Below are 13,298 nucleotides of genomic sequence, written 5' to 3'. Positions count from 1 at the left end.
TAAAAAAGCTATACAAATGACAAACATATCAAAAAATGCTTAGGAAAAATTCAAATAAAATCTGCTGTGAGATACCACTTCACGCCAGCTAGGATGGCTATAGGTGTTGACAAGGATGCGGAAAAATGGAAACCTGCATGCACAGTTCATGGGAATATAAGATGGTGCCACTGCTTGGAAAACATTCTGACAGTGTCTCAGAGATGACCCAGTAGTCCTATTCTTATGTATATCCAAAATAATTAAAAATATAGATTTCCCCCCAAACCGATATGCATTTTAATGCTTGTAGTACCCAAGCCAAAAACTGTTGGTACTCAAATATGTATAACTTATTGAAGGGATAAACAAAGTGTAGTATATCAATACAACGAATATTATTCAACCATAAAAAGGAATAAATAGTGATTTATGCTACAATAAGGATGAACCTTTAAAATTGTATGGTACGTGAAAGAAGGCAGACACAAAAGGCCACATACTGTATAATTTAATTTACCTGAAACATCTGGAAGAGGCTAATCCATAGAGACAGAGTAGATTAGTGGTTGCCTAGGGCTAGGGTTGGAGGTGAGAAATAACTAAATAGGTATGGGGTTTCTTTTTCTCTCTTTCTTTTTTTTTGGTACCAGGAATCAAACTCAGGACCTTGAGCTTTCCAGGCAAGCTCTGTGCCACTGAGCTACATCCCTAGCCCTTGGGGTTTCTTTTTGAGGTGATGAAAGTGTTCCGGAATGGGGGCTGGGAATTTAGCTCAGCAGCACAGTGCCTGCCTGGCAAGTGCAAGGTCATGAGTTCGATTTCCCTTACTGGAATAAAACCAAAAAAAAAAAAAGAAGAAAATGTTCTGGAATGATTAGATAGTAGTAATGGTTGGAAGGTTTTGTGAACATACTAAAAACTCACGGACCATGGATTTAAAAGGAATGAATTTTACATTATGCGAGTTATACCTCAACTTAAAAAAATAGAAAATATCCTTAGATAAGCACAAACCATACATGGTGATGATCAGCAGTTCCTTAAAGAAGAGTAAAACTCATTTTGGATATACGAGATTTGGTTGATTTAACAAAGACATACCCGCTGTGGTTTACGTATGGTTTAAAAGTGTCCCTCACACATTAATGCGTTAGAAGCTTAGTCCCTGCATGATGGTGTTTTATGATGGAAATTTTAAGAGGTGAGACCTAGGGGAAGTGATTATGTCACTGGGGGGGACTGCACTCTGAAGGAATTAATGTAGTTCCTGCAGGTAGTAACCATGAATAGGTTGTTATAAAAAAAGAGCAAGCTTGGCCCTTAAATCTCTCTGGCTTTCTGTCTCACCAGGTGATGTCCCCCTGTCCTACACGCACCTCTGCCATGACACCATCGCCATGTTATGATGTAGCCAGAAAGCCCTCACTGGAACAGAGAAGATGCTGGCATCATGCTCATGGATCTCCAGAATTCTGTGCTAAATGTGCTTTCACTTTTTAAAAATAAAGCACCCAGCATCAGGCACTTTTTAAAACCAGTAATATCAGAAAAATGCTTAGGTTCAGCATCTTAATATGTTGATGGCGTTTACTCACTAAATGAATATTTGATATTATTAGTCTTTCCTGTGGGCATTATGTGATTGTGGATATAAATGACATTTAAACACTCATTCTTGGTTTTGTTGATTATTTCTTTAATATACTATGTGAAGACAAATAGTCCCTATGCATTTAAATTTTTTTCTTCAAATCAAGGGCTACTTTGGAAGTTAGGTATCATAATTAATGGAAGCTACTAATGAACAGATTGGTGATGTTTAATCCAAAAGCACATCTCATTATCACACAATGCATTGCTGCCCGCAGTGTGCAAAATTTATGCTCTTTCTTTAATGAAAAGAGCATGTGTTTAGTATAACAGAGTATATTATAGTAATTGATGAATGAATGATTTGAGGGAACTAGGGGTAAATTCTTGCCAAAAATTGGCTTTGTGTCTACCACTGTCCAAAGTTTATACTTAAATCTAGACCCAAAACAGTTTTTACTTCTTTTACATTTATTCCCTAATGAGTTTACATTTTAAAGCAAGTTCTCACAGATTGAACCTAGGCCTATGCATATGCTAGTCAAGTGCTCTACCACTAAGCTACATCCCTGGTCCCTTAAATTTTTTATTTTGATATGGTCTCAAGAAGTTTTCTAGGCTGGTCTCACACTTTTGATCCTCCTACCTCAGCCTCCTGAATAGCTAGAAGTACAGGTATATAGCAGAGCACCTAACAAGCTAGTGTTTTAAAAATAGGTTAGATTTGCTGGTGGAATGGCCTCATTTTTCTAAAACTTTTTATCCTTTTGAGGAGATTTAAAAAATTATCACAGCAAGGTCAACTGTTAATTACTAGTTGGGTCACTAAGATCCTTGCCTTCCCTCCCTTTCTCCTTTGCCCTATGGTGTTTTCTGGAATTATTGTTCAAGGGTTTGGTTTTTCTTTTGTCTGTTTGGTTTTTGTTTTCTGAGACAGGGTCTCACTGTGTAGTTCAGGCTGGCCTTAAATTCACTATGTAGCCTAGACTGGCCTCAAACTGCAGTGATTCTCCTGCCTCAGCCTCCTGAGTGCTGGGATTATAGGCATGACCCACCATGCCTGGCAAGGGTTTGGTATTTCTTTTTTTTTTTTTTTTGGTTTTTCTCCGGTACCAGGAAACCGAACTCACGACCTTGCGCTTGCCAGGCAGGCGCTTTTGCCGCTGAGGTAAATCCCCAACCCCGGGTTTGGTATTTCTAAAAGCAGAATAATAAGACAGTAGAGAGTTCAGAATGGAGCCAGACAGAATGGAGAGTTCTTAATGGAACTTAATGGAGTTCTTAATGGAGCCCAGGAAATCCTGTTTCCCTGGGGCCTTTTTCTTACATCAGCTGTTCTAGGAGGAGCAGCCTATCTGTCTCCTAAACCCTGATGAGTGGAGCAGATTCCTGTGGTGGGCTGAGTTCTCTCTCTGTGTTTGACAGTGAGCTCCTTTTCTGTCCTTCGCTGAGCTTCTCTCAAACATAAATGGAAGGATCTACTCCTGCCACAGAGATCTGTTCAAATATGCCTCACTGGGCCTTTGCTTTGGAGTCTGAATATTTGGTTTTGAGAGATAGACTTTATTTGAAAGTTAAGTTCTCCTTCTCTTTTGGTTGTTAGATCCCACTTTAGATCTTGGCCTAACAGCTGGGTCTCTGTATTTGTTGCTGTTGTTATTCCAGTAGAGGGACTTATTTTAACTGCTTGATGGAGAACAGCCAAGGTCTTTGTCTTCAGCAGCTGAGAGCCCTGGCCATGGGATGGGACCAAGGCCATGGGTGGACAGGCCCACAAAGAACTCATACACTGACACTGAGCCTCCTGGATGGCACTGCTCCCTTGGCTCTGGTCTTACAGATTTGTTCTATTTGTACTCTTATTTCAAATGTACCAGAGAAGCTCATCTTCTGGAGAAGTCCTCGCCAGAATCACTTCGTAAAAATAATGTATCTTGCTAATGTGCTTTGGAAAAGCAAAATCTATTGTCATCGTTTAACTTTTTGGAAATTTGCATTTGTGCCTTCTGGGTTTATATAAAACAGGGGTTCCCTCCTATTCAGAACAAATGAAAACATTTAGCAGAGAGACTTTAGGTCTTGAACTGTTATGTCTTAATGTTTTCTGATTGGAGTTGTATTTGCTTGGTTACACAAACAATCTTGCTTCTTGAGTTTTGAAAAATTGATAGATGTGATCTGAAAACTGGTAGTTATCTTAGGATGTGATGAGATTTGGGGCACATTCATCTAAGGGAACTGCAGTATGCCTCCTCCCCCCATCGACAGCAGGTTGTAGTGTGATGCTGGAGCAAGAGGCCTGGGGTCTCCAATCTGCCTAGTGAAGGCAGAGTATCTCAGCTTGAGAAGACTCCAGAAAGTTAGCTCATTTCATTCTGTGCCATGACAGCAATGATTCTAGGACTTGTGGGCTCAAACTCTAAGGTAACTTGCCCTAGTTCTAAGGGTGCATTAGGTACCAGCCCAGTAATTAAAGATAGGCCCGAGAACAAGACCACCTGACTCAAAACCCAGGCCCTGTGGACTGCTGGTTTTGAGTGCTTTGTGGGAGGAGAGTAGCTGCTCACCTGGGGAGGAACACATCCATCCTGGCTCTCCTCAGCCTGCTGGTCCAGAGGTGAAGGACTCTGGCTGTAAGTTGTGGCTCAATGTGGCCCAGGGGTGTACTTCTGTCACGGGGCAGCACCAGGAAGAGACTTGCTGCACTTCCCAGGTACGGCAGCTCCAGCAGTGACACCTGATGGCCTAGGGCATCCTGGAACTGGCCTGGGGGTTCAGTGGGTCAGGAATTAGTTCTGTCCCAGAAGTCAGGGAAACCAAACAGTGCCAGACCCTGGGAGGACATGGTTTCTAGTTCGGGAGATGGTAAAACAGGGGTCTACCTCACCCCTACAGGGCCTGAGTCAGAGGGCTTGCAGTAGCTGTGTACAGTGGGGACAGTGGCACAAGGTAGAACCATATACATTGCCCTAAAGGAGCACCCCATCCAACTCTGGCTCATGGGGACCCCAGGCCTTTTGTGCTGGATCTCCATATTCTCAATAAAAGCTCTCAATCCAGATGTCCTATGAGATTTCTTAACTTCTAAAACACTACACAGACTTGATATAACCTGAGTGCAGGCTCAATTTGACCCAGTGACTGATCATTTATAACCTGTGACCTAAAAAATAGTATCCGGATGGGCACATGGGAAGCGAAAGTGGCTGTCTGAGGACAAGTTCAGGCATGAGCCAAAGCACGATTTTAGAAGGGTGTGATGGGACAGGTTGCAGATGGCAGGAGATGCTGATAGCCAATTACAGGGAGTCACACGGCTGGGCCAAGTAACATGGAAGGAACAGTGAGTAATGTAAACAATCCTGTGTGCAGGGGAGTCTCACGATGGACTCTAGTTTAGCTCCTGTCCCTAGGAGGATGGGGATCAAGGACCTGGTATGGGTTGGGAACAGAGCTGCCAGGTGACTAAGAATCTCAGGCTCCGCAGGAAAAGATGGGCACATAGTTCCCACTACATAGCTCACACACCTATAGATCCCTGTTCACCATCCACTGTGTGCCAGCCACCAGCACACCTGTTGTGTCCTGGGAAGAAGAGTCACATGGAACGTGTCTGCTGCCAGGCAGCTGACAGTCCAACTCACCTATGAGGTCAGAACAGCAGTAAGAACAGCACAACAACAAGAACTATAATTAATCGTATATGCATATTTATTTAACAACAGATGTTCTGTAGTTTTCATCTCATAAGCTCACAAATACATTTCCTGAGCACTTACTATGTGCCTGATGGGAACAAAGCAGGACTGAATGCCAAGGTTCTGACAGAAGCAACAGGACCTTCAGTCTAGTAGGCTTTGGGGAGTCTGTTAGACTCAGTCTTCCTACTTGCTCCACACCCACTATATGAAGGTGCCTGCCAGGGGTGTGGTTTGGTCCCGAAAGGTGGTTTTCCATGAACTCCTTTCTTACTAAATGTAGAGGAGAATATTGAGTGTGGAATTGGGTTCTCATCCCCATCTGCCTCCTCACCGTCCTGTTGGCACACACTGTCTAGGGGGCTCCCTCGGAATTCCCTGCCACTCTTTGTCTTTTGGTCAACTGACAGCCCAGAGGATGACACCACAGACAAACATATTTTGATCCAGCGCCTGAAGCGCACAGGCCTGGGATTCCCTCTGCCACCTGCATGGCCCAGGTTTGCTCTCACATCCTCTCACCCAGGGGGAGGGGCTCACCGTAGTTGACCTCAGCCATCTGGTGCATCATGGGGACCTGAAGGATGAGGCCACTGGCACAGGTGAAAGGCAGGGGCTGTGAGTCCATGGAAGAGAATGTCCTCTGCCAAGAGCTTTGGAAGGTCATGGTGCTCACAAGGGCGAGCTGGACAGACACAGCACTGGCCTGCTCCCACGGTGGGCCGCCTGGGCCCCTGCCTGGAAGCGGGGGAGCAAGCAGGAGGGTAAATGTATATTGTGACTGCACTGGACACAGTATGTATGTGGATGAGGCATGCACAGCTAATGTGCAAAACACAAGATAACTTTAATAATGTGATTTCCCTGCCCCACATTTTTTGTTTCTGTCTCATGTTTCACCAATGTCTTTTCCATTTACTCAAAACTGCTTCATTCCCTAAGTTCCTTGGGCTCCTGGAGATCCAGGGCCACACTAGCTGCTCTCAACTTGCTGTCCTGGGCTTGGGCCATGGAAATGGGAGTGAGAACCCAGAAATCACACTGGGTCCTGACACCTGACACCTGCAGGTAGGCTGTCGCTTGCTTTTAGTGTGTGTTGATTGCAGCACACTTATGTGTTTATAACTAGCTGTTGCTGAAGATCTTACTCTTCTTCTTTCTTGAACAGGGATGCTCCCCCTGCTTCTCTTTGGGATATTTCCCAGGACCCATTAGGCACTTCCTCCCCGAGAGCCCTGGAGGGGCTGGATAGTGTGATGGGAAGGTGACACATCGTGTCATCCTCCAGTCTCCACTGCCCAAACTGGGCCATGTCCTTTTCTGAACCTCTGCTAAGAAAATGACACCCCCAGCATGGTCTTTGGAGGGCTAGGGTTAAAATTCGTGCATCAGCAGAAGCAGGAGCAGGCAGGAGCAGACACCTTTATAGGGTCAGCTCTGAGGCCTTTATTGATTTTACAAACACACACTTTGTGCTAGGCTCTGTCCTAAATTCTCGAGCAAATTCTCACTTACCTGTTATTCCTCATTTTAAGGTGAGGAAACCTAGCATGGGAAGAAGTTGGTTAAGGTCACGTATTTGTGAGGGGCAAAGTCACAGTTCAGCCAATTACCAAGACAGAAACCTTGGCTTTGAACCAGAGGAGCCTGGTCACAGACTTGTGCTCTGGATGACTGTAGTGTGCAAGTCAGTCCCGGAGCTGAGAACAAGAAGTGTGACCTTGGGGTGGGTGTGAGGGTGTTGGCTGAGACATGGAATTCAAACTTGTTAAATAAATTGACAAGATGTTAAGCATTCTAGAAAACTGAGAGTACTGCAAGCTTATTCAATTACAATGCATATCCTATTGCTTTCTACTCTGCTTTAGAAACTGCAATGGATCTTGAATGTTCTCCATATTGCTGGGTAAGTTTGTAATTTCCAAGGATGCCGGAGCCATGCCATCTGGGTGAGAATCCTGGCTTTGTGGATCAGAGCAGACAGGAGACTCAGCCCTTTGTGCCTCAGTTCCTCCGACTGTAAAATTGGGACAATACCAGTGTCTGCCTCCTAGAATTATTGTGGGAGCGAACTGAGATAATGACCTTCAAAGAGTGCTAAATAAGTAAATGCTCAGTAAAGATTAATGCTTGCTATCATTTCCAATAATAATTACAATGGCATGGTGGCAGTTGCAGGCCCTCTGAATCACCTCTTGTTGGAAAATGAGGTTTTACATAGTCTTTTGCTTCAGCAAAACAGAGCTAAACATCTTATTCTATATAACTTTATCCTCTTTTGAATTATTTCCTTATCCTAAATTTCCAAGTAACCACATTTTTGGTCCCCCCTGCATTTTGATATCATAATTGTAGATGAGACAAATAAGTAGAAACTGAGGGGAGAGAGACAGAGGACAAAGTCTATAGTGTGTGTCAGAGGTGGGAAGCTCTGAGAGCATCTCTGTGTGTGTTTTTGTGCTTGTGTGAGCTTGTGCACATATATATTTATGTGGGGGGGAGGTGGTGGAGGGGGGAGAGGCAGAAGGGGACAAGAGTCAGCTTTAGTTGCTTCACAGAACTGTCACCCAAATGTAAGGTTTCCCAAGAGGACAAACTTTTGCTACAGTTGAGGGTGGCCTGAGCACCATGACTTCTGACAAGCAATAGGTGCTGTTGTCCTGGCAGCCCTTGACCTTAGCAGGAGAATAGCTTTCTTTTACCTGTGGGTTGTCCAGATTCCTCTTCATTGCTCTGGAGGGTGGTGGTGTTGAATTTGCTGAAGTCAGCTGGCTGCACACTGCTGTTGGCCCACAAGGAGACCTGCTCCACAAAGCAAGGAGACAGTGGTGTTCCCACTTGTACAAAAAGGGTGCACGACAGCTCCGTCTTGGTGCCTTGGCTGGAGTTGTATAGTGTGGTATAAACAGCACGTAAGAAATCCATCACTCTTGGGTCTGTTAAAAAAAGGAATTATAATAAGTCAACAATGGTGCATACGGGTAAGGAGCTGGCATTACTCCTGTCTGCACTTTCTATTTAAATGGGATCTAAACAATGCCACTCTTATTTTCACATGGCACATTCACTACAAGCAGTCAGCTGGATAAGTCATAGCTAACTTGCTCAGGAATCAGCCTGCTTCCTCAAAGTAACAGTAGAGAAGAAACCATGCTAGATTTGAAAGAAATGCAGGTGCAATGCAGTCTCCCTGCATCCTTTAGATGGTAGAGACTGTTTTTCCCTAACTTCCTGACTCAGGAACTTTGGCAAGTGAGGGAGGAGATTCTAGACCTGGGGAAATCACAGATTCAGTGTGCAGGACAATGGATCAAACACTAACAAAGTCAAAAGATTCAGATCCAGTGTTACAACCAACAGTGATAGGTGGGGCGTTGGCTGTTCCATGGTCAGTAGATCTTGGTGGGGCCTCATACCCATCTCCATGACTGTACAGTGCAGCCTGTTTTACAACCATGCTTTCAATTTGAGAAATACAGAGGAAAATTGAGATGGGAGCTCCTCCCATCCTCCACCTCCCTGCAACCCCACAGACAGTTCATGTTAGGATGTTGAAGAAATAAGCATTTGAGAGAGTGGCTGACTTCCACCTTCTTGGACGGCAGCTGGACTACTATTTATTTACTGTGTACACAGGAAGCTGCTTCTTTCTCTGTACAATCAATAGTGGATTTCATTTTCATGCTATTATTTGCAAGCTGCAGCTTCTAGTATCCCTGGACATCCTAGAGCTGAAACAAGGCCTCCCTCCCACTGGTGAGTCTGGACACAGTTGAGCTCCCGAGCTTTCCACCCTTGACCATGTGGGTTAGGTTTTACTCTGCCCAGGAAGGCCATCTGTATTTCTGGGGCCACATCCCTGCAGAATGTTGACTGTCTGCAGAGAAGCCTTGACCTCAAGGTATTTCAGGGTCTGTAGTGCAGACTGACTTTAGGAATGGTCCTGAGCTTTCCTCTCCATCCTTCTGCCATTTCTGGGTAAGGCAGCCTTCTTATAGTCAGGAACATTAACATAGAGTCAGCTGACTTGAAGCAGATTTTAGCGTGAATCTTGTCTCCACCTGCATTGATTAGTCCCTGCCTATTGCATATAGAAAAGAGCTTTTCTATCTGTGCCACAATCTACATCACCAGATGAAAACCGTCCAGGGTGACATGAAGATAGATGTTGTGCGGGACTGTTCTACATGCCTGGGTTCATTAAATCTTTCCAAGAACATTGTGATTGGGGGCTGTTATTATCCCTATTTTACAGATGAAGGATCTGAGGTTCAGGCAAATTCATGGTGTCTCTTGTTCAGTGTAATCAGCAGGTTGTAGGTGGCAGTGCCTCACTGTGCTGTCTACCTACAGGGTGGGGAACAGGTTGACTGAGGAGGTGGTTCTGATAAGATGCTAGGTGAGGGGAGGAGGAAGAAGAAAGCCACAGGAGCCGTACAGACCAAGAGCACAGTGAAGGGCACGTGGAAGAGGGTCCCTGGGACAGGTGCAGACTGGGAGGAAAGTACGGGAAGCATTCTGTGAATCCTGCTTCAGATGAGCCTTTTAGTTCATTTGACAGACCAGTGTGGAGAAAGACTTCCTTTTCAAAAATCCACGGAGCAAAATTTCTTGAATGTGATACTGAATGCTGTAGGTCTTAACTTGGTAAGGTTAATGGAAATAAAATTCTCAAACTGTAAGAACTATCTTTTTGAAGCTGATGTTTTAGTTGCCTGTGAACCAAAAAGGGGGTTAGGTTTATGATGCTCTCCAGTGGGTCTGGTGGGGCTGTAAGACAATGAGGCTGCCTCTGGCGAGAAACAGAGAGGGCAAGTTATGTACACATGTATGCGACTGCTCCACAGCCCAAGGGGTGCCGAGGAATTACAGAAAGCACACAGGACTTGGAAACTAAAAGTTTGGAATGTGAATCTCAGCTCTGTTGCTTACCTGTTGGGTGAGCTGAGTTTGGCCAAGTCATTCACTCACCATATTGTAAAACGGGCATGTTAATAGAGGTCTAGAGATTGTATAAGATCTCTTTGGGGGATCAAATGGCATAATGACTTTTAAAGTAAACTCCATCATGAAAGAGAAGTCCAGGGACCAGATCGCCTTCATCTTTGAGGCCTTTGTTCCTAGTACTGTTCTTGTGCTTAATAGAATGTGCTAAGCTGTCCTTTATTAATTTACCTAAAAGAACAATGAAAATTCCTAGAAGTGGGGACATTGGGAAATTGTGTTTAATGTGGTGAAAACAGGGTGCTTTTGGAGGAGATCTCTGCTTTCTGTTCCGAACTCATCTGGTGCTGCAGGACCAGCAGCAGGACTCCTGGTTCCCACATAGAGCCTGGATACACAGTGAGAAGACAGTACTGATGTATTGCCTGCAAACTTGGGCAGACCTTTCTGTTAATTAAACAAGCACAGTGCCATCAGTTTCCTGGGATGTGCTTAGCTTCTGGTTTTATGGCTGCGTTATTGGTAGGGATCAACATTTATAAGAAAGACTGGGCTAGGGCAAGTGATGAGCCCTGGTGTGGAGTTTTAAGCAGTGCACACAAGCTTCTCGGAGCTGTCCTGGTGCAAACCAATGCACAGAGTTCTATGAATCAGAGTTCTGAAAGTAGTACGTTCTTGTTCTTGATAATTACCTATGGCTCCATAAGATGATAAACCAGTTTATGATTAAGAAAGTTCGTGGGGATTGTTGTTCCACAGAGTTTGACTATTAAGCATTCTTGACATTTGCCGATTCTCTAACGGGCTGTATGATTCTGCAGCCATACCACCCTGAGCACGCCCAGCCTCATCTCATGGGCTCTGTGAAAACTCTGATCATCATCACATTGCTTTAACCAGGCACAAGACTGTACCTGACAACAGAGAACTGATCACACCGTTTCCCTTCCCTGTGGGGTAGTGGCACTTGTATTTCTCACTCTCTCCAATCCTGACTTTTGTGAGGCTCTGTTTAAAGGCTGATTCCTCATAACCTAGCTCAGATGTCATGTCTTTGGGGGAACTTTCTGATCTGCCAGCAGAAAGAATTAAGCACTTCCTCCACATACTAACCTAATTTGCCTAAATGCACGCATGGCACTGAATTAGAGGTTATTTCTAGGTATACTGCTCATCTGAGAGTGAGCTGCTTGCGTTCAGGGTTCTCCTTATGTGTTTGTAGCACAACACTGGCCTTTGCAGCAGCAGTTCCCAAGACCTTGCAGATTTCCTTGGTTGAATGTATTGCAGGTGAAGAATAACTTGGGGGCTGTGAGCACTGCTGCGATATACTTTCCGAGAGCAATTACATTCAAAAAAACTGTCTTCAACCTCAGTTATCCCCAGAGGGAACACACACTTGTCTGTAGGCCAGCAGGATCATGGGAACTGCTTTGGCAGGGGACAGGGTGTGGATTCAGAGGGTGGGGAGTTCATCTGGTGCCTTGTGGCCCAGCATGCTGAATGCTAACCTTTACTCGCCAACTCAAGACTCCATTGCAAAGCTTGCTCTCACCAGGCTGTGTTGGTATTAATTCTTGTGCTTCTCATAAATAATAATTTATGCAAAGGTCACTCTCATCTGTTTTATTGACAGCTTATCCTGAGATGGAGAAGAAGAAAATCATGCACACGAGTGCTGCCTGAGTGTGGACTTGGCAGGCACTGAGGATAAGCATTCAGCTGAGGCCGAGCTACACGCAAGAGACTCTCACAGCTGCTGCAGAGCTCTGCTAAAGTATAGAATCTACAGAAATAAGTTGGCAGGTCAGGCACTGGCCAGAAGTCACAGATTCATAAAAGCAGGCTGGTCAATAGCCTGGGCTCCAGAGCCCAACAGTCTGGGCTGAGTGCCAGCTCTGCCCCTTGCTGTGTGACCACCAGCAAATTGCTTCCACTTTCTGTGCCTGTTTGCTTGTCTTCAGTCCCAATAAGACTGCTGTGGCAGTTCATTTAATTCATATTTTACGGTGCTTCTCGCACTGCCTGGCACCTGGTGAGCACTATAAAAGGGTGTATGAAGTGAAACTGAAATATGGCCATGGAACCCAAAGTCAGAAGGGAACCTTCACAGTCAAGGGTAGTCACTGTTCCAGAGTGTGAATGTCTTCTACTGCATTCACGCCCAGTGGTTGTCCCCCTGTGGATTTGCACACCAGCTAATCACCCCTGTCTGAGATAGCCTGAGAAGGGACTTGAGCAAGAATGTGTGCAAGGGTGAGTGTCAAAGTGAGCAGGAGAGAAAGGGTGTGCATGACAGGCCTCTTACCGTGCACAGTGTATCCCAAGGTATCTGCCAGCTGCCGGCCAGTGTTTCCCTGGGCTCCAAACTGTAGAATCTCCAGTGGAAGGGACACACCAGCGGGTGAGATGACAAAATTTGTCCCATTTTTCCCTGCTGCCACGCTGCGGTAGAGGCGGAGTGCAAACTCGGTCTTTAGCCAGGGCAGACCTTCCTGGAGGAGGTGACTGCTTCCTCTTCCCGGGAAGCAGGAGGGAAGGAGGAAGAGGGTGACTGGCAGGGGAGGCAACATTGCAGCGGGAGGCCTTCTGCAGTTCAAAAGGAAGAGACTCAGTTTGAGGCAGGTGATGAGAACAGGGCCGTTCCACAGAGAAGCAGGACACCAGCTCATGTGCATGAGTGTCTGAGTGTGGAGTTGGGAATGGCTGAGGGAGAGGGTCACTGAACTGTCCTGGTCACCCACCTGTGGTACCACCCACCAGCCTGCTTTACTGCACTGGGAACTTCTCAGTGTTTTATATTCAGCCAGCTTATAGCTGTGCCATGCTTATCACAAATAATAATGATACTAATAATAATCAGTAGTTATCTACCCTCTTATAAAGGACTTCATATGTTATCATTCCCAGTTAATCATTCCAACAATCTTACTAGGTGGCTGTTATTATATTTCAACAATAGAGAATCTGAATGAGATTTAGAGAGCTCAGTGGCCCATTTACATCAGAAACCAACAGGGTCGTAACTCCAATCCTGCTTTTCTGAGTGGTCTATCAAATACTTTAAAACACTGACATGTCAGC

The 13,298-nt window shown here is 45.1% G+C and overlaps 1 protein-coding gene across 1 annotated transcript in view; it reads right to left on the bottom strand.

The window, feature by feature from the left end:
• The window catches only part of Serpine3 (serpin peptidase inhibitor, clade E (nexin, plasminogen activator inhibitor type 1), member 3), a 32,427-nt gene extending 19,640 nt beyond the window's left edge, over nucleotides 1-12,787 (bottom strand). Inside the window, exons 1-4 of the mRNA XM_005387608.2 lie at nucleotides 12,523-12,787; nucleotides 7,973-8,206; nucleotides 5,811-6,008; nucleotides 4,140-4,338 (exon numbers count right to left, since the gene is read on the bottom strand). Coding sequence (XP_005387665.1) covers nucleotides 4,140-4,338; nucleotides 5,811-6,008; nucleotides 7,973-8,206; nucleotides 12,523-12,787 — 896 coding nt within the window. The remainder of the gene's footprint in view (nucleotides 1-4,139; nucleotides 4,339-5,810; nucleotides 6,009-7,972; nucleotides 8,207-12,522) is intronic.
• Between the last annotated feature and the right edge of the window lie 511 nt (nucleotides 12,788-13,298).

Source organism: Chinchilla lanigera, unplaced genomic scaffold, assembly GCF_000276665.1.
Source record: "Chinchilla lanigera isolate Chin_1 unplaced genomic scaffold, ChiLan1.0 scaffold00030, whole genome shotgun sequence".
Taxonomy (NCBI): Eukaryota; Metazoa; Chordata; class Mammalia; order Rodentia; family Chinchillidae; genus Chinchilla; species Chinchilla lanigera.
This window is presented reverse-complemented; position numbering and strand designations above follow the sequence as displayed.